Source organism: Lepidochelys kempii, chromosome 7 (assembly GCF_965140265.1).
Source record: "Lepidochelys kempii isolate rLepKem1 chromosome 7, rLepKem1.hap2, whole genome shotgun sequence".
Classification (NCBI taxonomy): domain Eukaryota; kingdom Metazoa; phylum Chordata; order Testudines; family Cheloniidae; genus Lepidochelys; species Lepidochelys kempii.
This window is the reverse complement of record NC_133262.1, coordinates 124125405-124153100: the sequence shown is the minus strand read 5'-3', so window position 1 is coordinate 124153100 and position 27696 is coordinate 124125405. Positions and strand designations below refer to the sequence as shown.

Here is a 27696-nt window from a genome sequence, read left to right as displayed (position 1 = left end):
GGGTTCTTCTAGTGACCTCATTTTACTTTCAGGTTTCAATCCAACTGTAAGGAATATGCTGTGGACTTGCTTGATATACACAGCAGGCCGCAAAGCTGATGGTCTCACGTCACAATTTTTGTAGCTGTCACAAACCTCACAGTGGATAACCATTACACAGCCTTTGTCTAGTTCTAGTGTTTCAGTTGTTCTTAAATCCTACTAACTTGTAGATAAGTTTAAATAATTTATAACTTAGAGACAGAGAAGACCTCACCGGTTATCAAATCAACTCAGCTAGGGCAAGGTGAAGTTCACTTGCACTTTGTGCAGTTGAAATATCCACTGATCGCTCGAGATATGAATAGTTTTAAAAAGAGGTGAGCAAATATCAGCCTTTTACCATGTAAAGGGAGCAAAAAATTAATAAGTGTAAGGTCTTTGAAAAGAGACTGGTAGTATTTAGTGCATTGTTAACATGCCTCTATCCTCATGCAGCTGAAAAGCTTGACTTAATGATTCCTTAACCTGTAAGATGCAAAAATGCTTAGTATTGTTACTCTGACTTTACATTGAGATGTAAACAGAAAGTAGTCTTTCTTTAATAGCTCAATTATTTGTTTAAAAACCTAGGCCAACATTTTCTAAAGCGGTCATCTGAGTTTTGGCTGCTTTAAGTTTCCAATTTGTGACCCCTTGGGCCTGATTTATCAAAGTTACTAAGCATCTGCTGCTCCCAATGACTGTAGCTGAAGTCGTGAATTATTTTTTTTGCCTTTTGAAAATCGGATCTAAGCTGTCTCAAGTTATGCACTCAAAAATTGAGGCAATCCACATCAGGAGTCACTTCTGCAAATATTAGCCCTGTTCAATCTCAGTCCCAAAACTTGTCTCAAGTAGCCAGAAGACCTCGTAAGAGTTCTGACTGTTGGACAGGCTGATTCCCAGGCCCCGGGAATGTGGTTTGGGAGAGGAGATAGTTCAGTCTCCTCATTCTTTTTTATTTTATTTGTTTGTTTTAATTTTACAGTAGTTTAAAAAATGAGTAGATGAGGAAAATCTTCAGCAGGAATACATTTCTACAGCGCTTGTGAATATAGCTTATGTAGGTTAAATACACTGAACCAAATTAGTTCCCACAATGGTGTGTTCAATGGGCCACTGAACGTTCATTTTCTTCACCTCTCCTTCCAGTCCAGCTAGCATTCAGTCCCTTTAAATAGTGTGGTTGTACAGTACTATGGATTACTAATGCCTTCTATTGTCTTCTTCCCCACTGTGTACAGATGGGAGAATCCTCAGCACAAGTTTCTACTGCTATTGGATGGACAGCGCCAGATGTTCGCAGCGCGTCGTCATTAATTAGTTAAAATGGAAAGGTTTTGTCTGTGAGGCAGCTCAGATAGATTAGATGTGCACTAGGCATGAACTGAAGTCACATTTGCGCAGCGACTAAGGCATTAACTATGTTTTTCATTTACACAGCTCTTCATTCACGCAGCTCTTTACTGTAATAATTGGAAGTGCTAGTTATGTTGTAGTCTCAAAGGAGAGACAAATACTGTCTTCCAAGTTAATGACTAAACCTTATAGTAGTAAAGGGTATCTTTTTACATCAGACATTCAGATGTGGGAGCAAGCTAAACTTAAATCCTGATATTTGGATTATTTTCTAAATTTGTCATACTAAATAAATCTGTTTAAAAATTATTATTAAACTATCGTATGTCAAACTTGGTACATTTTGGGACTCTCTGACTAGCACAACATAATTGACTGTATTGATCTGAGACTGTTACTTGAACAGGAGGTAGATTGCTGTCCACAAAAGGAAAAGAACTTTTGCGCTGCTTATCTTATCAGAAAACTAGGCAGGTAATTGTAATCCCTACGCCAAACATTCACCTAATCTTGCCCTCTCTCAAAAATATCTATGTTAATTGGTGTTAAAGGCTGTAATGCTTGGCTAATGGAACAGTCTTAAATGCTAAACTTGCTGATTAAAGTAGAGTTTCCAGTACTTAATACATATTCTAAGCTGAGCGTTTTAATGGGCCTCATGTGGTTGGTTGGTAGGAAGCCTAGTGTGACTGACATGCTTGAGGAGGAAGAAATAAGATGCTAAAAGCAAGAATAAAACTGTTCTGCTCAATGATTCTTTATTAATTTCAGTCAAACTGTGAATTCATTGCAGTTAACTTACTGGCCTCTTCAGCATGTCAGTAGCACTGTAAATACATGGTCCAGAACTGAGCTAAGTTGGCCTTTCTAGTCTGTTGCAATGAGGCCACTGTTCCATACAGCTGTCTTAAGTGAGTCAGACCATTCCATGAATTTTTTTACCAACCCTAGTTTTCTGACAAGATTAAAACAAATAATACTAAAATGTGACTTCAGACAGGTCCAATTTTTTCAAGGGGCTGTGGTAATGGAATTTGTCTTGTATTATCTGTTTGATGAAATTCGCAATAGTAGCTATTAACCAGGCCATATTGCTTCCAAAATGTCCTCTTCACTAAGGACATGATGCTTCTGCCATAAATGTACAGGCAAAAGAATGTACAAAACAGGTCTGGGAAGCTTATATCATTGCACAGATCTCATGCCTCCCGGTGTGGGATGAGGTGTATTATTGGCTTTTTAAATACTTACTTGTCTGCTCGTTAGCCCATTATCTGAAAACAGTAACATAGATATTGCATTTTATTTATCCATTAAGGGCATGAGCACTTAGAATTTTTACAAATTGTACAACATTATTACCGCCTCCCCCAAAGTCCTGGATTATAGCTCAGTTAGAGAGCTTTTTCCACAAAGTGTATGTTAGCTTTTTGGACATGTTAGACCCCCCCAGGAAATCCCCCTTCTCGTAACGTTCTCCGCTTGGATCTGATCTCAACAGGGTGTCGTAGTCAATCTTCAGCACAGTTCTTAAGTGGAGACCAAGAACCCTGGGCCTTTAGAGGTGGTCTAGCAGGAGAGTTCCAGGTATCAATATGACTTCACAACTGAATGACATTTTCTTTGTTTTATGAGAAACCTTTTGTTGCACAACAGAGGTCTGGAAGGATTGGTCTGCCGAAGGCTTTCTGGTCCAAAGTCCAATTAGCCTTACAGCTTGGTTTTAAAATAATTTTCCTCCCCTTTCCACAGTAATTTCTCAAGGAGATGCTGCGTGTCCCATGCGCCCGCGAAGCGCAGCGGCTTTAGTTGTACATTTCACATTGTTTCTTTGCAGGTCGCACAGCGTTTTTATCTGCGCCCGCAATTGCACAATGCGCGCATGCTTGTCTGCCAATGGGAATTCCATGAGCAAGAGAGTGTCACTGACACAAGTTTTGATTCTTCTCTAAACAAAGTTGTAGCTCATTTACTGGAAGGTTTCAATTGGAGAATATTCTTAAACCTCTGTTCACCATGTTCGAATTTGTTCATGGATTTTTCAAGTGCTGTACTTTTTCCCCCTCACAGGTGCTCTGCGCGCAGCAAATAGAATCAGCGCATTGCTTTTGGGATAAAGTGTCTCCTCTGGCCAGTTAACCCTCTTCAGACCAAACCTTTCCTCCTGACATGCTATGTTCTTACACAGAGACAGTGTAGATATGATTGGTATAAGTATGTTAAAGCAGAAATGAGCTTAACATAAACACCGTTAATGTGCTGTTACAATTGCATATTTTAAAACACCAATTGGATAATTCCTATTCAGATAATAAGGTCTTTGTATTTGTAAAGCATACCAACCCCACCATCTGGGGTGCCTGCAGTAGCAAATGTTAATTTGGGAGTCTGCAGTGCACATGCCAGAGTGCGATGTCTCTGTTGCCTTTCAAACACTCATATTAAGTCTTTTGTTTTCACAGCGTTTGCTGCCTATTGATGGGGCAAATGACCTCTTTTTTCAGCCACCTCCGTTGACGCCAACTTCCAAGGTTTACACTATCAGACCCTACTTTCCAAAAGATGAGGTAACCTCTGACGTTAATGAACATTACTGTTCAGCACTGGTTCCATTGGCTGTTATGCTGCCCCAACTGGCTCTATTCCCTTGGTTAATAATATGCTGCTTTTACGTATCGATTTCTAAGAGCAGTTCATGTACTAGTAAGCCTCCTAATCTTCCTGTGAGATGCAAGTGTCCTTGTTTGTAGATTGGGGGGAACTGAGGTAGAAAGGTGAAATGACTCTCCCAAAGTCACACAACAAGTCACTCTCAGCACCAAGTCTACAATACATAAATCCAGACACTAGTCACCTTTTCTAGCCACTAGCCCATTCTCCTTCTCTAAAATGAAAACTAAGTGATAAGCTATTGCAGGATTTCTTTGGCAGTGTATGTAATATAATGTGCTGTAAGTTAATCTTTTTAGCGACTGCATATATATATATATATACACCCAAAGTATGCACTTGATGGTCAGTCTGGGAAGTGCCACTGAATTTCAGCTTCTGCATAACAGAATTACTTGGGGAGCTCATCACTGCTGGTTAGCTGCTCTTCCTGGTTTGTAGACTTACAAAGTAAGCACTCGGATTTTCTTTAAAGTGCTTAACTTAGCTTCAGGTTTGTTTGTTTTTTTTCTTTTCCCCTCAAGGAGTGGCTTCTAAATGGGATTTGAGGCTGTCATTCTCAAATAAGTCTTATACTGTAAGTTTACACTGCTTTAGTGCCTTTCCGATAAAGGTGTTTCCCTATGTCCCAAACAGCCCTATAATCTAAGGCCTTGTCTAAACACGATTACACTGCCTTAACTAAAGGTGTGATTTAATTGGTATAAAGAAAGGAGGACTTGTGGCACCTTCGAGACTAACCAATTTATTTGAGCATAAGCTTTTGTGAGCTGCAGCTCACTTCATCGGATGTATGCAGTGGAAAATACAGTGGGGAGATTTTATATATACACAGAGAACATGAAACAATGGGTGTTACCATACACACTGTAACCAGAGTGATCAGGTAGCAGTGCTGCTGGTAATAGCTCATGTTACCTGATCACTCTCGTTACAGTGTGTATGGTAACACCCATTGTTTCATGTTCTCTGTGTATATAAAATCTCCCCACTGTATTTTCCACTACATGCATCCAATGAAGTGAGCTGTAGATCAAAAAGCTTATGCTCAACTAAATTTACTAGTCTCTAAGGTGCCACAAGTCCTCCTTTTCAGTTTACGGATACAGACTAACTCGACTGCTACTCTGAAACCTGTCATTAATTGGTATAGTTAAACCAGTGCAAACCATTGTGTGGACATACGTGTATCTGTTTAAAAATATTTACATTGGTTTCATTTACACTCTTGTATTGACTGATGCAAGCTAAAGTGAGAAGCCAGGTTCTAATTGAAAAAAGAAGGAACACACAGGGCTTTGCACAAGTTTAATTGAATCTTTAGGGGTGGAATTTAATCATCTAAGTGACTTAGGATCACAGGCCCCGTTGACTTTCAGTGAGACTCATTCCCCTAAGTCCCTTAGCCAGATTTGAAAATCCCAACCTAAAATTATACCTTTAGTAAAACTGACACAAATTTTTGCATAGGCCATACCTAAGGCATGCTGTCACAAAGAGTACAAGTTTTGGAGAGGGAGAATCTGATTATTAAGAAAAAGGGTGAAGACTCATCATTTAGTCAACTTGTATTCAAACAAAAACCTAGTATATGCCATTTAAAATGTCTGATCCTATAAATAGGTTAGCTTTTCAAATAGAGAAATTCTGCTTCTGCTGCTGAAGGGCAGTAACTCCTTAATATGAAGGAATCTGTCAGGACATATCCAGCCCTGCAGAAGTACCTTGTTTTGGTTGAATATGAAACATCCCTGTAGCTATTTAACATTACAGCCTGTTAAATATACCCAGAGAGCAGTTAGTAATTAATGAGCATGTTTAATGCTCTTCATGGTTGAGACAGATGTTGACCTGATCTTCAGCATTCCTTTCCTGTTAGAAGCATTGTGGGTGTGAGGTTTTTTGAGGCAGAGTTTTAACTAGTTGCAAGAAAGATCCTTGAAGAGTCTTTAACAGATAAAAAATGCTTTACATGCATCCATGCAACCAAACTGCATATTGAAACTTGTTTCACAGTGGAGAACTTATTAATAAACTCTCTCTAAGGCAAAATTGCTAATCAGTGTGTTTATCTTAAATAAAAGGGTGTTTTGGAATTAGAAAAATAATCATTCTATGTCTGTTTTTAGGCATCGGTGTATAAGATTTGCAGAGAGATGTATGATGATGGAGCTGATCAACCTTTCCATAGTCAGCCAGACTTAATTGGAGACAAGTATGTAGGACATCCTTACTTTTAAAATTTGCATGTATGTCTGCAGCCATTGTAATTCTGGTGTGCTGATATTTATGTAACATCAACAGTGTGCTGAGTGCTTTATGGGTCTCTGCACTGAAGAGTTTTCTGTGTAAATAAAGCATAGATAATTGAAGAAATGGTGAAACAAACACAAAATAGCAGAGTGGTAATAGACGGGTTTTTTGTTCGCTTGTTTTCTTTCTATTCCACAGCTGTAGTTTTCAGAGAAGTGGGGCTGAGTTAGGGTTTATGGGCCTCTTGGAAGAAGCTTGTGTTCAGAAGTGGTTTGTAGGAGAAAGCAGAGATGCCATGGACTAGCTCCTAGAAGGTTGTGGTAGGGCATAAGATTGAATGGAAAGGAAAATAGATGGGATAAAAGGAAAAGTGTAAAGATGGGAGAAGAGACAAAACTACACTCCGGAGTGGACTACCACTCCTTTTTCACTTCAGCTTCTGAAAAGTATAATTGAATGGCAGTCAGACTTCCAAGACAGTAGTTGTTACTCCATTTATGCTCAAATACCTGTTTTATTGAAGGTTTTACTTCCAACTCGTCTCTGTACATTTCCCCGGTGTAGACATTCTCAGCAGTGGGTCAGCTGAACTGGTGGTAGCACCCGTGAGAATTCAAGTATAAACAAGGTTCCTGCAAATTGACCTTTTATCAGTTTATGATTCGATATACTTGCAGCTGCTTTAAAGTGGTGGGCCTTCTACACTAGGGCTTCCACTGGTTCAGATCTAGTGATAGCACTGGTGGGAGTTTTCTTTAACATCCTGGATGTAAATGTGGTTTTAGTTATCCCCTGTCCTTTTTGCTTCAGCTTCCTTTCAGAGTCTTGTTTTATATTGTGTTTAAATACCTGAGTTTGTCTTGTAAAACATTCTACTAGCCATCAACTATCTTTTTAAGGTACATAAATGTATTTTATAAAAATGTGAGGTGCATCACAGATGAAGATAAGATGCACTCTCCACACCACAGCCTAAATACTAGATGAAGAAATGACAAGTGAGATGAAAGCAGAAGGGAAGACTGAGCTTTTTAGTTTCTTGAGCATGAGCTATTTGAGTTCTTCCCATCTTGTTAATGTTTTGATTTATTGAAGTAATGGGGGCAGCTCTATCGTGGGGGACAGGAAGAGATGAGTAGAAATGGGATAAAAAAGAAGGAAGAAGGAATGGTGGGGAGCGGCATGGACATGTCTGCAGGAACTATTGGAACGGGTTGAAAGAGATGGTTTACTGCAACTAATCAGAAGAAAGGAGAGTTACATTGCAGACTGTAGGTCTGCTGGCAGGACATGTCACTAGAAGGTTCTATTATTGTTCCCTCAGCTCCATAACTATGGGAAGGGTGGGCTCACTGGGGCCCTGGCAGGAGGAAGCCTGTCCATTACAATGGAATGGCAGCTGGATCTTAATCCCCTTTCTGAGCTCATGGCCTGAGCACTTCATATTTGATTTTCTACATCTTCATAGCTGCACTCGCAATTTGTGCAAAGTGGTGGTGATTACACATGCAGTATGGAAAATGTGGTTCTAAGTGACTGAGTAGATCAGTGCCTTCATCTTCCACCCTGGTATAATGACTCTCCTTCCTTGTGTACAGTATCCTCACTATTAACCTACAAAGACAATACCTAGTTTGAAGTGACTTGTTGCTTTGTTTCTGTGGTGAACTCACCAGATACTGCTCTCCTCTCTGCAGGTTAGTGGGAGGCCTGCTTTCCCTCAGTCTGGATTACTGCTTTGTCCTTGAAGATGAGGATGGCATATGTGGCTATGCTTTGGGCACTGTTGATGTAACACCCTTCATTAAAAAATGCAAAATTTCTTGGATCCCTTTTATGCAGGAAAAGTACAGTAAGCCGAATGGTGATAAAGAACTGTCTGAAGCAGAGGTTAGTAGTCCCATGAGACTGGAATTATGCTGAACGTTACAATCCTGTTTTTTAAAGAGGTATTTGTTATCCACTTGCCTTATGCGCTTTCTCATCATTAGAACAGCACGCTTCGATCTGTGGAAGCATTTATACCATGCCTATCCTCCTCTGAGACTGCCCTGCCTCCAGCTCTAACATTCAAATCTAAGAGTTGTTAATGCACATCAGTTGTGACAGCAGCATGTAAGGTGGGGGAGGTCCTCTTGTTTGACATGGCTTAGGTCCTAGGCACAACCTTGAACTGCTCATGGAGAGGAATAGAAAATCAGCACATGCTTCAGAGAACTGGTATAATGTGCTCCTTGTGTGGTACAGCTATGCAGATGGTCAGAATGCAACTATGCAGATGGACCATAGCAAGGTCCACACTGGAGAGATCTGGTATCTTTATCAGATGCGGGTAAGACATTGATCATCAGCTACATTCAGAAGTCAAGGGCCAGCCTGGGAATCCAAAAGCAACCTAAATGAAGTGCAGACAAAACCCTTCAATAGAGGCAGGCAACACCCTGCTATCTAGTAGCCTTCCTGTTGCCTCTACCAGCATTACCTTAATCTTGTTTGGATTGAGTGTGTTTACTGTAACTTCCTATTGTGGTTAGAGGTACTAGAAGAGCATCAAGGAAACACCCTTGATGCCTATCATCCACATAATCATAGCACCATCATGCAGATCACCTCACTATGTCCCCAAGCTTCTAGAGACTCAGGTTAAATAGTAGAGGTGTCAATAGACCCCTACATGAAAACCCTCAAAGCAGATAAGCAGTTACCAACGTCACCGTCTATCATTTGTCTGTGGAAAATTGAATCACTTGAACCATTCTTGTCTACTCTAGGGTCCTCTGAGTCATCAGAACTTCATGGATGGTATCAAAGGTTGCCGAATGGTAAAGGAATAGTCTACTACCAAGATCAGTGCAGTCTCTGGCATACCCTAGCTGAACCAACAAACAGTCCAGTGCTCAAGCTCCCTCAGTAAAGCTGGCTGGAAATGGGAGGGGAACATACATATCCTCTTCTGACACAGATCTGTAATACAAAAATGCCATCTGCACACCCGATCCAATTGACCTTGCCTGCAAAATAGAGAATACTGTTTGCTGTGAGGAGTTTCATTTCTAAACAGCTGTATACTCTGTAGAATGGGTTTGATTAGAAACTGTCTTGATTATTTCCTCTCCTATTCTTGAGGGTAGGCTGTGTCTGGGAAGGTGGTGCTCCAGTTTATGCACTAGCCTGCAGAGTGGAGACTTCATGTCTTGACTGTTCTGGAGTCTCTAATCTCTGCTGTTGTGATGTATTAAGTTTCAACCTTGAGCATTTGATCCATTTAAAACTAGATGGCGCAAAGCACTAGTAGAGGACAGGTTTTGCGTTTCCAGAAGATTAAAACCAAATTTGGTGTCTTGCTCTCTTTACCAGTGGACCAACTTCAGATAGCAAATTCTTCAGTTGGTGAGGCCACCCCACTCACAATTGCATGGTGTGCTGCACTTAATCTTCCTGTAACAGCTCACAGGGCAGTGAAGCCCCTCCAAGACGCATACAAAGGCAGCTGTCTTGGAGTATCGGGAAAGGAAGTGCTGCTTCCCAGGACAGAATGGGTTTGTTTCCCTTTACAGATTCCCACCTTTTTAGTGATATCTTGGATTCCATGTTGGCCGACATCAGAAGAGTGTTTCTTCCATTCACAGCTTCTTAGACAGTTTGATCCAAAGTGTTCAGCCTTCTTGAAGACCTTTTCAGTTATGCACTTCCCAAATCAAATACCTCCTGAAGACCAAACTTTATGCAGGTAATGGATCCTCTTGTAAACAAGGAGACAAACCCAGATCCACCCAGTCTTACTGCCCTTTGCCTATTTTGGGATTTCCCTTCCAGACTACAGTCTGAGAGGTAGACTCTTTTCCCACTGAGCACATTGGATAGATGGTCTTCTCTCTGAACATGAGCTGCTACAGTGTCCTTGTTCCTCTCACTCATCAAACTGTTCTCATTTCTCCCTTCTAAACCTTTTTAATTCAAAAAAGAGGGCATGTCCTATCTTTGCCCACTTAATTTAACTGCTACATGTTTTTAATGTCTATCCCTTGACCATCTGGTTCAGAAGCATACTTGAGTTAGCTGTGGTAAAGAAAAGACCAAGGAGAAAAAGGTTCATTCTAAGCCTGATGTGGTTCAACCAGTTTGTGAAGTAGCAACAATTCTGACTGGAGACCTTGCATGCCATTTTGGTAGCTTAGGAGTCACTCAGATATCTATAGACTTGAGGGACACATATTTAGACTTCCCCTCCATTGAAATCCATCAGTGACTTTTGCAAATCACCCTGCACAATCCCTACTGCTGTTATTACTCCCAGGCTTTCGTTGCTGACATACTCCAGCCCATGACTATAGTCATGATGCTTCTTTCTGTTGTTCTTTACTTGGAAAGCTAGCTCACATGAGCAAGTGTCAAGGGAAGATCTTAGAATACAGTGACCAGGGAAAGGGGAAGCTGACTACATTTCAGGTATCAGGCCCTGTCCTCTTGTTTCAGCTTCTGCACTGTCTCCTTTGAGGATGCTCCTCTCCCTCCTGGACTGCATGGTGTCCTGTTATGACCTGATTTCATGGGCACAGGACTGCTGGGAACTGCAACAGCTGGTGATTGCTGCTCTGAGGATCAGCAAAGATGACTTGGGCTGTGTCCCCATTATCTGTGGGTCAGGTCCTCTCTGAGATGATTGCATGACCACTGGACCCTTCTGCACAAAGTTCCCAGACTGCAGATTACAGTAGATGTAAGCCTTGAGGAATAGGACATACTCAACAGAATGGCATTATGCCATGGGCAGTGTCTTGGAGATAAATGTACTAGTACTAAGTGCTGGGTGACTGACTGTCATTAAGATCAGTGCAGAGGTTGCCACGTTCTGATCAGGATGGACAATATGGCATTGGTGGCTTATCTCAGTCACCACTGAGGCAGCAGGAGCAAGATCCTAGCAATGGAATCAAATCTTACTTAGATAGGCAGGAACTTTCTGGACCTTTGTGTTTCTGGAAATCCAACATTGGAGTGAATTGACTGGCATGCAGCAGGTTTCTCCCAGGGGAGTGCTCTCTAAAGACTCATCTTTTAGATGACAGTGGACGCAAAGGAACCCAGGTACTGCAGCAGGTAATCAGACAGAAGCTTTAGTGCAGGATGTATTTTTGTTAGATGCTTACACCTTCCCTCAGCTTCTACCGATCTGGAAAACATTGAACACATTAGGTCTCCTGATCCATGTTATACCACACTGGCTGAGAAAAATTTGGTTAGCAGATTTCTTGGCCCTGTCCAGAAGACCAGCATCCCTGTCCCTGTAGCTGCTTGTTTGGAGGCCTGTGACGCACCCCAGCCCAGGTGCTTTGAAGCTCTTGGTGTGTGACAGGACACGACTGAAGGAGGTGGAGGAATTGAATAGGGCGGCCTTTGCCATGATGTACTCCAGGAGGAAAAACTATTTTGCTTAAAATGAGATGTGTGGGATGTCTCCCCAGTTGGTGTAGAAAGCAGGGAACTTCAGCCAGGAATGCCAAAATGCCTTCTCTCCATTTCTGCAAGAAATATTTAAGGATGTTTCAACTTCCTGGAGGTCCTGTCTTTCCCCATCAGCACATTAAGGGATCCAGTGAGAAAAATGATTTTTCCAAGGGGGTTTCCTAGTGTTCCTCCAGGACAGTAGTTTTCCATCGATAGCCTAGCTTCCTCTTTGATGGTGATGTCAGAATTTCACTTCCAGATGTCTTCCTTCCCAGCTGAAAACTAGAAAAGATCTGGGTTGACTTAGGGGCCTTAGGATTTACCTGCTCTGATCCCAATCCTTTGGGAAGTTATTTGCCTTGTTCATACTCTGAGAGTTGCAGGAAAGGACTTGGGGCCTATAGAAGGGTTGTTTTAGTGAATGGGTCAGCACTTATATCTGAGAAGCTTGTGTGTCAGCTGAAGTGCAAGGCTTGCTGCACTAAGCCTGTAGCTGCATCCTGGGCAGAGTGGCACCAGGCTTGAGTGAGTGAACTTTTCAAGACTGCCATGTGATACTGCACATCCAGAATGTAAGAATTATCAGCCAGTGCTGCCACTGGGTGGAGAGTGCTCTACTCTTAGATTCCTCAAGGAGTGTTCCTTTCCAAGAGGATGGTACTCTCCCTGTTTCACATTTCCTGTCCATCAGCAGCCTTCCAGTTGTATCTTCCTCTACTTGCAAAGACTGCTAGACAGAAGCCCTGAAGTTGCGCCTTGGGCCCAAAACAGTCAAATTTTGCTCCTTGCCTGTTAATCCTTTTGATTACCCATTACACTGCACTTGTTGCTCTAAATACTGGTTACATTTTTTCCCCTTGCAAGTGGATATTGTTCCCCCTGTATGAGAAAACAAATTCTTGTTGGGCTTTGTTTTGTAAAGTAGATTAATTTCAGGTTTCAGAGTAGCAGCCATGTTAGTCTGTATTCGCAAAAAGAAAAGGAGTACTAGTGGCACCTTAAACTAAACAATTAAAGTAGATTAAGTGTTACCATAATATGTAATCTGAGATGCATTTCTACTTTGCCACCACTGCCACACTTCAGTGTGGTATAAATAAAAGTTCTGAGTGCGCCTAAGGGCGAGGGACTTCAGATGATCTCTACTAGTAGATCTCTTCCCTACTGTCACTGTACCAGTACCTAAATTTCACTAATGGTGAGGTCATCTTCTAAAATTCTTGTCCAACTTCCTGGTAGGACTGATGGAATCTCCTCCTTTTATGGAGTAGATCAGCTGAGCAGTGTAATTTTGTACAGTGCTTGTTATTTTTGTCTTTCCAACATTAATACAGCCTTAGGTATTTGCCTGACCATTTTACCCACTGCTAGAATTCAGATCTTTGCTACCTTGGTTTCATTTTTAACTGATTGGAATTCAGACTCCTGAAAAGAGAACTTTCTTTTATTTTTAAACAGCTGGTTTATTTTCCTGTGTCAAGAGGATGAAAGTAAACGGCTAACTAGCACTAATTACAAGATTCAGTGAATGGTAATTTAATGCAAATTCTTAAGGCTTGTTTTTGCTTTAGGCAGGTATATCTGAAGTGCCTGGTCTCTGCTGATTTATGTGTGATGCTCTTAGAGGCATAAAGCCCTGAACAAAACAGCCCACATCAGCAAAGGTGATCATGATTAAAAGACTGTGTTCCTTTCTGTCCTCTTTAGAAAATAATGTTGAGTTTCCATGAAGAGCAGGAAGTATTGCCAGAGACATTCCTTGCCAACTTCCCGTCGCTGATAAAGATAGACATCCACAAAAAAGTGACTGACCCGAGTGTGGCCAAAAGCATGATGGCCTGCTTGCTGTCCTCTCTGAAAGCTAATGGTGAGTTTTTTGCACTTGGAATTGTTGAGGGCTGCTCTGGGTACTGTGATTTAAGAATGACCACAGCACTTCAGCCCGTTGGTGCTAGCCAAATTGGGAGTTCTGGGGGTGGTGCCAATGCATTTTGCGTTCACATGTTGGTCTGCGAGATCTGATTTCTGCAAAGTTGGCACATGAGGTTGTTTATAAGTTGCTTTCACATTCTAGCTCTAATGCTACTGTCTATCTTCTGTAAAAGATACTATCGTAGCCAACGTTTTGCAAATTAGGAAATGGGAAGAACTGAGGGAGCAGTTTGGCTAACTGAGGTCCCCAGCAGCCACACAAATATTTATATTTCCCCAACTGAAATCTGCAAAGCCATTTCCGAAGTATGATAGTATGCTGAGATCTTCCTTCTTGAATGCTGGAGGCACTTGGCCTTTTGCCTCACTGCATACCTGAGGCTTGCAGTTCTCTTGAACTATTCACATGCTCTTTTGTGGTGCTGATCTCTCAGCCTGAGCTTTGGGATGTTTTCATGTGAAGTAGGCCTGTAGAGGCAATTTGACTACAAACTGATAGGCTGCAGTCTACAAGCCAGCAAGACAAACGTACAGTCTCTTTGTGGAGCGGTATCAGCTATGTTACCATAAATCCAGCCTCTGTTTCTGGTAATAGATATACCAGGTATGGCACTGGTTCAGTGATTTGATCGGTTTTAAATGTTAAAAAAATGGAAAAGAATCTAACCATGTTTGCAGAGTTTGGGTCTTTTTGTTACAATAACTCTTCTCCTCCCACCCTACCCCCTTTTTTCTTCTTCAGGCTCCCGTGGGGCTTTTTGTGAAGTGAGACCAGATGATAAAAGAATCCTGGAATTTTACAGCAAGCTGGGTTGTTTTGAAATAGCTAAAATGGAGGGATTTCCAAAGGATGTTGTTATCCTTGGAAGGAGCCTGTGAAGTCCTTGACAATGAACTGTTCTAATACTGTAGTCCCTTAACAGCTGAGTGGGTGGTGGTGGGGATCTTCATATGGTCTAACTGCACAAACGCAGCAGTCAGCCCACCTGCTGGAAGGGGCTATGTGAAAATCCACCCATCACAGATTTCAAACGTTAACTTGCTGGATGAAGAGAGTGCTGCTGAAAACCCAGTTCTGAAAAAGAGAAACCTTGTTGTCGTCCTTTCCTGGTCTTGCGTGAAGTGCCAAGGAATCTTGCGTGGGCTGTATCCTCTGGGAAAAGCCCTCCCCCCTTCCTGCCCAGTGATGTGGTTGGTAGCAGTTCTTTGCATCCATATATGCAGTTAGCAGAATGGTGCTCTTTATCTGGAGTAACTATTAAGATCTGATTTTCTTTTTCCCTGTGTCATACCGCAGGGTGTGAGGAAGGAGGGGTGTAGTTGGGGTACTTCATGTTGCAGAGATGGGAAGAATTACTTGTGTCAGTCAGCAAATTTAAAGACCGGTATTGACGGTTCTGTTTATAGCTATCTTTATGCTTGTTTATAAGACAGTGACTAGTTGTCACTGCTAATGACCATTGGTTCAGGCTTTGTGCTTTGTAGGGACAAATGTGCAGTTGTCTGTGGCAAAAGTCACTAATGACAGACTTGTAAATGTCAGTGTATATAAACTAGCTGTATGCTTAATAACTTCTTTGTGTTTACTGGTTTTGTAATTTTTTTTCTTCTGAAAAGTGAAATGGTATTGGTCCAAGATGGCACTTTTGAATAACGTAAAACCACAATGGTGAATGAATCTGTCCTCAGTGTTGGCTTTTTCTACAGTGCCTCATACCCACAGCTGGAAACTGACCATGTTGGGTAAGAGATGCTGATCCAGAAGGATCATTCCTTCAGAGGACAGACAGTTCTGTTGCAAGGCTGCCACTGCCTGGTGCTATCATCATTCTCCTGGAACTGAAACAGCGATTCAGTGGGAGGCCTGCTGAACCTGTTAATTTTGGTGGCGGTCTCAAAGAAGAGGTGGATGGAGGAAGTGAGAAGGAACTGGTCCATGGTCAGGATTGGTCTTCGGATCAGTCTCCTGTTTCAAAGACTGTTCATACTGGTTTGACTAAATCAGGGTCTTCAAATCCTGCATGTTTGTATCAAAGATTTTTTGTAGAAGAAACACCACAATAAGCACATTTTTACAAATTATTTAAATGGTTACCTAATTAATGTAACTGCAGATATTCCAAGAGTTTAATGTTTTTACCCAGATCTGATGTATTTGACTAATGTGATGGAGTCAGCATGGTTAGGGGATCTGGTAGTGAGGTAGTCGCACTATTTGTGGGGGTTATTGATTTTTCTGTAGAAGCCCTGTGTTCCAGAGATGTAATTGGCCAATAATATACACTTTACATTACATTACCTTACTGATTTCACCTGCTACCATCAACTGTGTTTAACTTCCTTCTTTTTAAATGTCCCTCTTGGTTTTGGTGGTGAACAAAAGACATTCAGGTCTTTATTAAAGCTCCCATCTGTGTAGCTTTAAAGAAATTTTACAAGCTGTAACAAATGGCATTAGACTGCAGTATTGTCTGCAACCTGTAAGGAGAAGCTAATGTTTGGCCTTCCAGTGCAGTCACATAGGATATTTTCTTTTTCAGAATGTGAATAATTTTTTAATTCAATAGTGAAGTATTTAAGTTTAAACAAGTTCATTTCATTTACAGAGAGAGGTATAGGGTCACGCTATGGGATCTTATGTAAATCAGAGCTGAATGTCACTAGTTTTAATACAGCTTTGAGTAAGTAGCTGGTCCCTTGGTTTATCAAGTGGAAGAGTGGTTGTGTTTTTTTTTCCCTTTTCTTTTTTTAATGGATACCAGAGTCAATTTACTACTTGATCTGGATTCATAGCATTACAGGATAGGATGCTTGTGGCCTTATATCTTGGGTTTTAAGGAGTTGCCACAATCTCTTCCTATGAATTTTATTGTTACAGAAGTTAGTTGTACAAATGGATGGAATGTCCAGGCCAATACCATCACTCTAGGATTGTAAAGTGATAAGTTGACATATCTTTCATGGTTATGAATTTTCATTAAGGTTGGAATGCCACTTTCATTAATCTGTTTTTAGATCAACAGTATCTGTAGCAGAAAAATGAGCTGTAAAACTGTATTTGAAGACCATGCGAGAAATAGAATAAAAATAGAGAAGTGAATGTAAATAAGCAATGTGTTTAGTTTGTAAAGCTGTCAGGGGTGGATGCAAGGGGAATACACCTCTTCCATCTTGCTAGGTGTTTTGGGCACCCTAATGGTAAACTCTCATCTGGCTGCTTTTCATGTGATTGCCCTTTTTGGTGGGGAGGGAGACGAGCATTTAACCACACTAACATTCTTCATGGGAGCGTGATGTTGGATGATATTTACCCCTCAGAGCACTTTGAAATCAACAAGTGAGATCCTTTTAATCCAAATGTAAATAGCACCAGTTATGCATTTTTATTTCTTCAGGCTTTGGGAGGACCTTTACACAGGCTCACACAAGTAGTTCAGTAAAATGATGTCCTCTTGAGTGTCTGGGGAAAAACCAATCAGAGTTCCATTGCAACAACGTTTAATACATCCCTTTTTATAAGATATTTACCGGCACCCAGACAGTTAAGTATTCTCCCTATTTTACCAATAAGGAAACAGAAGTTGCAAAGTGACTTGCCCAAGGTCAAGTAGCAAGCCAGTGCCACAAACTAGTTTTTATAATCCAGGAATCATTTGCTTGCAATCCTGAGCCCAGACTTCACTGCCTTGAGGATGCACGAGCCTACAGAGAACTTTGAAAATATTGTTGCCTTGCACTGACTAGGAAGTGCAGTAGTCAGTGCTCCCTAGACCACTTTAATACATAGTAGTGGCAACCAAGGACAAATAAGCAACATCCCTTCTGGCATACTTGCCTTGGATATTGTTGATGAGTTAAACAGTTCTCCTTGGAGAGCGTTTCAGCAGTGGCAGAGTGAGAGGAAGTGTCATTTAATCTCATCTCAGTAACTACTGCTTAGTTCTGAAGTGGGATCCCATGCCTTTGATTGGAGGTATAGAACATTTAATTCTTGTCTGCTCAATGACCCAGGGCACTTGAATGGCTTGGGAGTTAAGTTGGTTCTTGCAGTGGGAACATTTTGGGCATGTGCAGTAATGGAGCTCCATGTACATGGTATGAAATCTCCTGGGCAGTTCTGTGATTGGAATAACGTCAGCCTGGCTGCATTGTTGTTCCAGAAGGAAACAACTGGGCTTTTTGTAGTTGAATGTTAAAATGTGAACACTTGCTCTAGCTGTTTTCATTTGCAGTGCTACAGCAGTTAGGGAGAACTTCTATTCTGGATGCCTCTAACCATCAGAGGAGTGAAGTTCTGGAACAGCCTTCTAAGGGAAGCAGTGGGGACAAATGACATCAAGCTTTGTCTTGAAGCCAGATATAAGTTTATGGAGGAGACGATATGATGGGATAGCCTAATTTTGGCAATTAATTGATCTTTGACTACTAGCAGTAGATATGCCCAATGGCCTGTGATGGATGTTAGATGGGGTGGGATCTGAGTTACTACAGAGAATTCTTCCCTGGGTGTCTAGCTGGTGAGTCTTGCCAACATGCTCAGGGTTTAGCTGATCACCATATTTGGGCTCGGGAAGGAATTTTCCCCCAGGGCAGATTGGCAGAGGCCTTGGGGGCTTTTTGCCTTCCTCTGCAGCATGGGGCACGGGTCACTTGCTGGAGGATTCTCTGCACCTTGAAGTCTTTAAACCACGATTTGAGGATTTCAGTAGCTCAGACATAAGTTAGGGGTTTGTTACAGGAGTTGGTGGGTGAGATTCCATGACCTGCATTGTGCAGGAGGTCAGACTAGATGATCATAATGGTCTCTTCTGACCTTAAAGTCTATGATTCTATGAATGGTTTGGAATGACCCTTTGGACTCAAACTAAGGTACACAGTGTGTCAGCTAGGTTGGAAGGAATGTGATGTTTCATTATCTCAACCTAATTGATTTAAACTTTCCATGCGGTAGTGCTGTGGAATATGGATTTAATCAGGTGTTCTACCCTAAAAAAGGAAGTTATCACTTAAAGATGTTTTTAAAAATGTGATACAATTTGGGACCATATCCTTAAATATCTTGATTGATGACTTAACCCAGCATAAATGAAAGCACAGCCTTCTACTGTTGGAAGTACTCATGGTAGGCATTTATTATAGAAATGTAGGATTGGAAGGGACCTTACTAAGTCATCTGGTCCAGTTCCCTGCATTGAGGCTGGACTAAGTATTGTTCTAGACCATCCTTGACAGTTGTTTGTCTAACCTGTTCTTAAAAACCTCCAATGATGGAGATTCCACAACTTCCTGAGATAATTTGTTCTTTGCTTAACTGCCCTTACAGTTAGGAAGTTTTTCCTAATCTCTAACCTAAACCTCCTTGCTGCAATTTAAGCTCATTAATAGTTGTGCTGTCCACAGTGGTTAAGGAGAACAATCAATTGCTCTCCTCTCTATAACAACTTTTTCTGTACTTGAAGACTGTTATCACGTCCCCCCTCAGTCTTCTCTTCAGCCTCAGCAAACCCAATTTTTTTTCTTTCCTCATAGAAAGAAAGGTCATGTTTTCTAGACCTTTAATCATTTTTGTTGCTCTCCTTTGGACTTTCTCCAGTTTTTCCACATCTTTCCTGAAGTGCGATGCCCAGAACTGGACACACTACTCCAGTTGAGGCCTTCTCAGTGCTGAGTAGAGTGGAAACGCTACTTCTCATGTCTTGCTTACAACACTTCTGATAATGCATCTCAGAATGTTTGATTTTTTGAAACAATATTACATTGTTGTCATAGTTGGTGATCCACACTATATCCCCCAATTTTTTTTCATTTCCCATTTTGTATTTGTGCAATTGATTATTGCTTCCTAAGTGGAATACTTTGCATTTGTCCTTTTTAATTTCATCCTATTTATTTCAGACCATTTCTGCAGTTTGTCAAGATCATTTTGAATTCTAATCCCATCCTCCAAAGCACTGAAACCCCTCCCAACTTGGTATTGTCCACAAACTTTAACTGTACTCTCTCTATGCCATTATCCAAGTCATTGATGAAGATATTGAACAGAGTTGGACCCAGGACTGATCCCTGCGGGACCACACTCAGTATGCCCTTCTAGCTTGACTGTGAACCACTGATAACTATTGAGTATGGTATTTCTAACCAGCTGTGCATGCACTAGAGTAGGCTGTGTAGACAGTTTCCCTAATTCAATTAAGAGAAGATCATGTGCGACAGTATCAGAAGTCTTAGGACTTGTCTACACTGGCATTGTACAGCGCTGCAACTTTCTTGTGCAAGAGTGTGAAAAAACACCCCCCGAGCGCTGCAAGTTTCAGCACTGTATAGTGCCAGTGTAGACAGTACACCAGTGCTGGGAGCTATTCCCCTCGTGGCGGTGGGTTTTTTTATAGCGCTGGGAGAGCTCTTTTAGCCCTATGCCATGACTACACAAGCCACAGCAGCGCTTTAACGTTGCTAGTGAAGACGTGCCCTTATTCAAGGTATATCACGTCTGCTTCCCCACAAGGCTTGTTATCCTGTCAGAGAAGCATATTAGGTTGGTCTGACAAGATTTGTTCTTGATAAATCCATGTTGACTGTTACCTAGAAGATAATATGGTGATAAGTGCTTACAAATTGTTTATTTACTCCATTATCTTTTCAGGTACTGAATTTAAACTGACTGGTCTACAATTCCCTAGAATGTCCTTGTTCTGTTTTTTGCAGATAGGTACTATTTTTGCCCTTTTCCAATCCTCTGGGATCTCTCTTGTCCTCCCTGAGTTCATGGAATTCAGGGTGTGGATTTATTCAGCCAGTTCTTTAAGTATTCTAGGTTGGATGTATTTCCTCGGGCCCTGCCCACTTGAAGACTTTAACTTATCTAAGCTTAACTTCTTCTTTCCCTGTTTTAGCCTTAGATTCTACCCCATTTATACTGATGTTCATTATGTTAATCATCTGTTCACGGCTAACCCAACTCCCCTGAACTCTTTTTCCCTTAGACTTGCTTCCCTTGAGATGTCTTCTTGAAGTCCATTGTCTTTATTCTGCTGTGTTTTCCTTCCTACCGTTCCTTAGAATTGTGAACTCTACCATTTCATGATCACTTTCTCCCAAACTGCCTTCCACCTTCAAATTCTAGGCCAGTTCCTCCCTATTGGTCAGAATTAGATCTAGAACAGCCTCCCCTCTAGGCACTCTCTCCACCTTCTGTAATAAAAAGTTACCTCCAATGCATTCCAAGAACTTGTTGGATAATCTGTGCCTTGCTGTATTATTTTCCCAACAAATGCCTGTGCAATTGAAGTCTCCCATCACCATCAAATCCTGTGCTTTGGATGATTTTGTTAGTTGTCTAAAAAAAGGCTCATACAGTACTTCTTCCTGGTTAGGTGGTCTATTGTCTTTTACCCTTTTATCTTTACCGAGAGTCTTTGAACTGCCTCCACTTCTATCTTGAGCTCCATGCCAGTGTATTCAATTTTTATATACATGGCAACACCACCTCCCTTTTTTCCCTGCCTGTTGTTCCTGAACAAGCTGTACTCTTCTGTACCAATATTCCAGTCATGTAAATTATCCTAATCTCTGAATCAAATTATGACATAATTGTGATTATTCGCTAGTATTTCCAAATCTTCCTGTTTATTCCCCAGACTTCTTGCATTCGTGTACAGTCATCTAAGATGTTTGTTAGATTTCCCCTCTGTATTCCCTCTCATCTCTCCTCTGTCCCTGCTATGCTTGCCGACCCATCACTCCAGTCTCCATGTTGTGGACTTTTGCCTGTGGTCTTTTGTCTCCTTCCCATGTTGAAACTAGTTTAAAGCCCACCTCACTAAATTATCCAGTCTGTATCTGAAAATACTATTCCCCTTCCTGGATAGGAGGACCCTATCTCTGCTCAGCAGTCCTCCTTGGAACAGCGTGCTTGAAAAAGCCCAGGGAACCAATTTTACAATTAGGCTACAACGATGGGGCAAATTGGACAGCATATGACCTTAAACATATAAGGGCTTGAGAATTTATCCAGCTGTCCTGGCAGTGGCTCAAGGGTGGGTACCAGCCTCAGGGCCAACTGTTAGGAAACAGAACACAAACCTCCAATTGGTTGAGTTCTATACTTGGATCTCACCAACCAATTATCAAGTGTGAACTCCTCAAGCACAATAACAGCCCTAATATGGAGAATCAGACAGTCCCCTTAGATATTCCGATCTGTCCCCACCACCCAGGTGCGCTGCCTTTGTGATAAGTGATCTCTTACACCAAAGATCACCGCAATATTCAGATTACTCCCAGTCCCTAAGGACCAGTCACTTACCCCAGCTTAATTGCACTTCAGATCCCACACAAAAGACCACACTGGTAGCCAGTCCTATAATAAACTATCTACAGCTTCCTTGAGTTAGGGGTTTTATCCCTTCCCCCTTTTGCTTCAAATAGCAAACTCTGCTGTTGGGAGGAGTTCACTTGCATGTCTCTTCTTCATGGGGGTTGAGGGATGAGCAATCAACGAAGTCTTGTGTCCTCTTTGATGTTCCACAATAGTTTGGTGTTGATAGACCTTCCTTTGGGGGAAAGACAGGCCTTCTGTTAAAGATCAGCACTTTACACTAATATCTCTCTCCTATCTGGTGCTTTATACAGTCACAGAGGCTTATGCTAGAAATGCTTAAATATTACTGTACACTATGGGATATAGCTGGTATAAGTGAGATAAATGCAGGCAGTAACTACACACCTTCAATAAAGTCTAAATGCTAGCACATTTTTATAACTTGAATACCTCTTTTACCCCTAGGAATACACAGGTGAACCAGACTGATTCCAGCTCTGTGTTTGTCAGTCTTCAAGTGAGGCATGGGGACCTTGGTATAAGCAGGCACTTGGTTTGCTGGCAGCGCACAATATTGGCATAAACAATATGAGTTGAGGCTCTGCCTAGTTCCCTCAGTCCCTGTGGCCAATCATGTAGCTTTATCATGGTTTTGTCCATATCGGGAAGAGGGCTTCAGAACTGAATGACATGCTGGGGTTTAGTTTGATGCGGATAGGTGGCGTGACGGCTCCTGGACTGTTAAGCTTTCATGTCTGGATGCCACATCTCCAGAAAGATATTAGGGGAGAAATAAAGCGTGCCCAGAATCTAGGGGGCTGGAGGGTCTGTGGAAGAAAGATTGAGTTTGATAAGTAGACTATCCCATGTATCCTGTGCAAACTAGGCCTAAATTCTGCTGCCCTGAGTGGAATGTCCTGCTATAGCACATGTGAAACAGGATCCAGGGGTGATCCTGGCAATTACAGGCCCTTAAGTCTAACTTCAGTACCAGTCAAATTGGTTGAAACTATAGTAAATAACAGAATTATCAAACATAGCTGAACACGATTTGTTGGGGAAAAGTCAACATGGCTTTTATAAAAGGAAATCATGCCTTGCTGATATATTAGAATTCTTCGAGGGGGGTTAACAAACATGTGGGCAAGGGTGATCCAGTCTATATAGTGTACTTGGGCTTTCAGAAAGCTTTTAACAAGGATCTTAAGCAAAGTAAGCAGTCATGAGATAAGTGGGAAGGTCCTCTCCTGGATCAGTAACCAGTTAAAAGACAGGAAACAAAGGGTAGGAATATATGGTCAATTTTCGCAGTGGAGAGAAATAGTGGTGTCCCCCAAGGATTTGTACGGGGACCAGTGTTCAACATATTCATAAATGATCTAGAAAAAAGGGGCAAACAGTGAAGTGGTAAAATTTGCAGATGATACAAAGTTACTTGAGGTAGTTAAGTCCAATGCAGACTGCAAAGAGTTACAAAGGGATCTCACAAACCAGGGTGACTGGGCAATAAAATGATGGATGAAATTCAATGTTGATCAGTTCAAAGTAATGCACATTGGAAAACATAATCCCAACTATACATATAAAATGATGAGATCTGAATTAGCTGTTCCTACTCAAGAAAGAGATCTCGGAGTTGTCATGGATAGTTCTCTGCTCAGTGTGCAGCAGCAGTCAAAAAAGTGAACACAATGTTAGGAACCATTAGGAAAGGGATAAACAATAAGACAGAAAATATAATGCGACTATAGAAATCCATGGTACGCTCACACCTTGAATACTGTGTCCAATTCTGGCCTCCCCCTCAAAAAAGATAAATACAATTTTGAAAAAATACAGAGAAGGGCAACAAAAATGATTAAGGATATGGAACAGCTTCCATATGAGGGGTGATTAGAAAGACTGGGACTTTTCAGCTTGGAAAAGAGACAATGAAGGGGGGATATGACAGAGATTTATAAAATCATGGCTGGTGTGGAGGAAGTGACTAGGGGAGTGTTATTTACCCCTTCACATAACACAAGAACTAGGAGTCACCCAATGAAATTAATAGGCAGGTTTAAAACAAAAGGAAGTATTTCTTCACCCAGCGCCCAGTCAGTCTGTGGAACTCGTCGGGATGTTGTGAAGGCCAAAAGTATAGGTTCAAAAAAGAATTAGTTCATGTACGATCGGTCCATCAGTGGCTATTACCCAAGATAGTCAGGGACACAACCCTTGAGTGTCCCTAGTCGCTGGCTGCCAGAAGCTGTGAATGGGCAATGGGATGGATCATGCAATGGTTGCCTGTTCTGTTCCTTCCTTCTGAAGTACCTGGCATTAGCCACTGTCGGAGGCAGGATACTGGGCTAGATGGACCTTTGCTCTGACCCATTCTAGCCATTGTTATGTAGCAAGGTATATTTTAAATAGGCTTCATATATTAATGATCAGACACAGTTTACACTTGCTATTTAGTTCCTCCTGCTGGTGAGGTTGTCAAATCCGTCTAGCCAAATTTTCTCGTCCTAGCACTGATAACGGAGTTTGAGAAATAAGGTGTTAAACTACATCTTAAAATAATCCGCATAGATGCAATAACTGCTTTAGACAGCCAACTTTCTGACCAATCTTGTAGATTGCTACTTCATTTATTTATGACAGGTTTCAGGTTTATTTATGGGTCCTTGTGGTGCTGACTCTGCATCTCTCCATGCATAAGCTACTGGGCTAACTTGACAGCATATTGGAATTTAGTTCTGCCAGAATTTCTCAAACCAAACCTTTTCTTGGTGTGGTCAGTGTACGATTCCACAGTGGGGTTCGGTGAGCTGAGAGCACTTGACCAGACTAACTTCTACTCCCCAAATTTAGGATTGTTTTGCCTCATGATCCCAACAGGGTTGTTTACCACTTGACCCTATTGCAGTTTTACTAACCTTTCTTCATGTCTTTCTGATTTCTGTACACATGTACGCCACTGAGCTCTGCAGGCTTTCGCACTTAACACTGTGGTTAGATAGTTGGCTGCGTGTGTGTGTGTTCTTCCTGTGCGCGGACAGCCGGCACAGCAGACCTGAAACGAACCGCCCAATGACCACACGATCCATTAAGATGCGAAGGCACGCAGCCAGGTTTATTGTTGACGAAGCACGGTAGTAGTACCTGGCAGACTCCATGAGGATACTAAGACATATGTCTGTGACAATGGACACAGTTAGTGGTGGGACTTTCCATTGCCCCCTTGGGTAGCCAAAGACACTCCCTCTGAGATACATCTTTATACCCTGATATAAACAAGTTACATTCTGTCATCCTGACCTTATCTTGTATGAAGGATCACTGTGTTTCTGTTACCTTGGGGAATGGTTTTGTACCACCCTTGATATCGGGATGTGTTTGCGTGAGTACTGTGTGCTTAGCACTTTTTAAGAATGTGTATTTCTGCAATATCAGGCCTGTTCTTGCCAGATTCTATGGGCAGGTCCTGCCTCATACCAGGCCTCTGATACAAGAGCTTATGTCTCAGGCTCTCTTCCTACTACAAACACTAGGTAGGTGTCGCAGCACCACCACATCTGAAGAACCAGGAAGTTATAGAGAGGAATTACAGGGTTGAGAAACCCAGTTGAGAACAAGTTTGAACTGAGTTTGTCAGTGATGATGCCTCACAACCCCCCCTGCATACGCATTCACACACCCAAAAAGTTCCGTATCCTTCCTATTCTACAGATGGCTAATATGAGGAAGCGAGGTTAACAGCCTGTTTTCAAAGGTGCTGATCACTCACAGCTCCTAATTGACTTCAACTGGAGTTGTGGGTGGTTAGCACCTTTGAAAAACAAGCCTCTCCAGGATCACATAATGAACAGATTAGCAATTTCCAGACCTGCTCAGAGCCATGGTCTGTCTGGAGGGATAGCTCAGTGGTTGGAGCATTGGCCTGCTAAACCCAGGGTTGTGAGTTCAATCCTTGAGGGGGCCATTTAGGGATCTGGGGCAAAAAAAAAAAAAAATTGGGGACTGGCCCTGCTTTGAGCAGGGGGTTGGACAAGATGACCTCCTGAGGTCCCTTCCAACCCTGATATTCTATGATTCTAACTCAGTTGCCTGTCACTAGCACTAGCCAGTGGCAGCTGCTTCAGAGAAAGGAGGAAGAAAACCTGCAGCAGGTGGTTCTGAGATAACTAGCCCGTAGAAGTTTTCTCCTGACCCCCATTAGCTAATAATGGCTTATACCCTAATGCTTGACATTTCGTATCCCTTCCACAACTCCAAGGGCTTGTGTAAAAAGGAAGGTAGTTTCTGTTAGATTGTTTATTAAATAGATATAATTAAACTGGTACAAAAGATGGTTTCAGTGGCTTACCCCAGTTCTTAATGGAATGAAGTAAGCCACTCTTAAATCAAAATAAGTGTCCCCGCAGCTTTTCACGTCTAAAGTTAAAACACTGCAACTTTCTCATGTGGCCAACCCCTATTTATTCCCCTTTCCTTACTCTAAACACTAGACCAATGGTTCTCAACCTGTGGTCCCGGGATCCCTGGGGGTCTGCAGACTATGTCTAAGGGCTCTGCAAAAGGTTGTCATTCCCATAGACGAGTGGTTTTCAGCCTGTGAACCTCTGGGGATCCGCAGACTGTCTAAGATTTCCAAAGAAATCCCCACCTCCATTTGAAATTTTTTAGGTTGAGAATCACTGCACTAGACCTCAACAGGCCACTGAATATTAGCTGCAGAGACAGTACCAGGTGTGCACCTTACAGGGCCTGGGGGTGCCATTTTTCCAGTGTTCAGAGTAATTGAAATACACTTAGTGACTGGCTTAGTTTAAGCGTGAGAGTCCTGTTGGGAGAAGTAGTTGAGCTTCCTGTATGAAACTGGCCAAGATCTCTTGTGATGCATCTTTGGTTCTCCTTTCGTGTGCTCTCAGCCTGACAGGCCTCAGCCCAGTGCACGCACCCACACCAACTATCTGTTATTTCTAAAGTAACCAAGTTCAGTGCCTCCCCAATCCCAGGAACAATAAATATCCAAAGCCAAAAAGAAATTTCTTCAGGCAGCGGCTCACAGCTTTGAATTATTAGTGCTGTCTGCTAAAAAAATTAATAGTTTCTTTCCTGGGGAATAATTCTTTATGTTCCAGGTCTTTCTTTCTGAGCAGCGGAGGAGTTGGAGTTTATGGGGGCCAACAGTCAAGAATAAAAAGAAATAAAAAATATGGTCTTAGGTCAAAGCCTGGTTTAGTTTGTGGTCAAAAGAATGTATCTGGTGGAGGTTTATTATTAGAGTCAAAGCTTGCAGAGCGAGGCAATGGTTTTGGGGAATGGCCTTTGTATAAATTAGAGGTGAATTGATATGGAAATGTAATACAACTTTATTTTGCATAGGGTCTCAAAATGCTTTACAGAGAGAAATGACACACTGCAGAAAAAAAGAGACCGAAGCAAGAAAGGTAGCAAGGCTCTCGCAGGTGGTACAAGCTGCAGAGAAGAAGGTTCCTGCTCAGATGCTGGTAAAACTGCAGTGGTGCTAGATGAGTGGGGAGGGGAGTTGAGTGAGACAGTCCATGAGGCAGGGTTTAAAAAAACCAAGGGGCAGTTCTGATTGGCTCAGCACCACAGGTGTGATCAAACGGTGCAACTCAGTGACTCAGGATGTCACTGAGACCCAAAACTTAGCAAGATTTTAAAAGGGATTGGATATTTATACA

General features: G+C 41.8%; 1 protein-coding gene across 4 annotated transcripts in view; it reads left to right on the top strand.

The window, feature by feature from the left end:
* Positions 1 to 26439, top strand: part of OGA (O-GlcNAcase) — a 51300-nt gene extending 24861 nt beyond the window's left edge. For 3 of the 4 annotated variants that reach the window (XM_073354575.1, XM_073354576.1, XM_073354577.1), the window contains 6 exons: positions 2882 to 2967; positions 3843 to 3947; positions 6180 to 6265; positions 8001 to 8193; positions 13459 to 13618; positions 14426 to 26439. In XM_073354575.1, the coding sequence (XP_073210676.1) occupies positions 2882 to 2967; positions 3843 to 3947; positions 6180 to 6265; positions 8001 to 8193; positions 13459 to 13618; positions 14426 to 14562 (767 nt within the window). In that variant the 3' untranslated portion in view covers positions 14563 to 26439. Of the gene's footprint in view, positions 1 to 2881; positions 2968 to 3842; positions 3948 to 6179; positions 6266 to 8000; positions 8194 to 13458; positions 13619 to 14425 lie in introns of those variants that run through there. The other variant, XM_073354578.1, reaches the window with a different exon arrangement.
* Positions 26440 to 27696: the final 1257 nt, after the last annotated feature.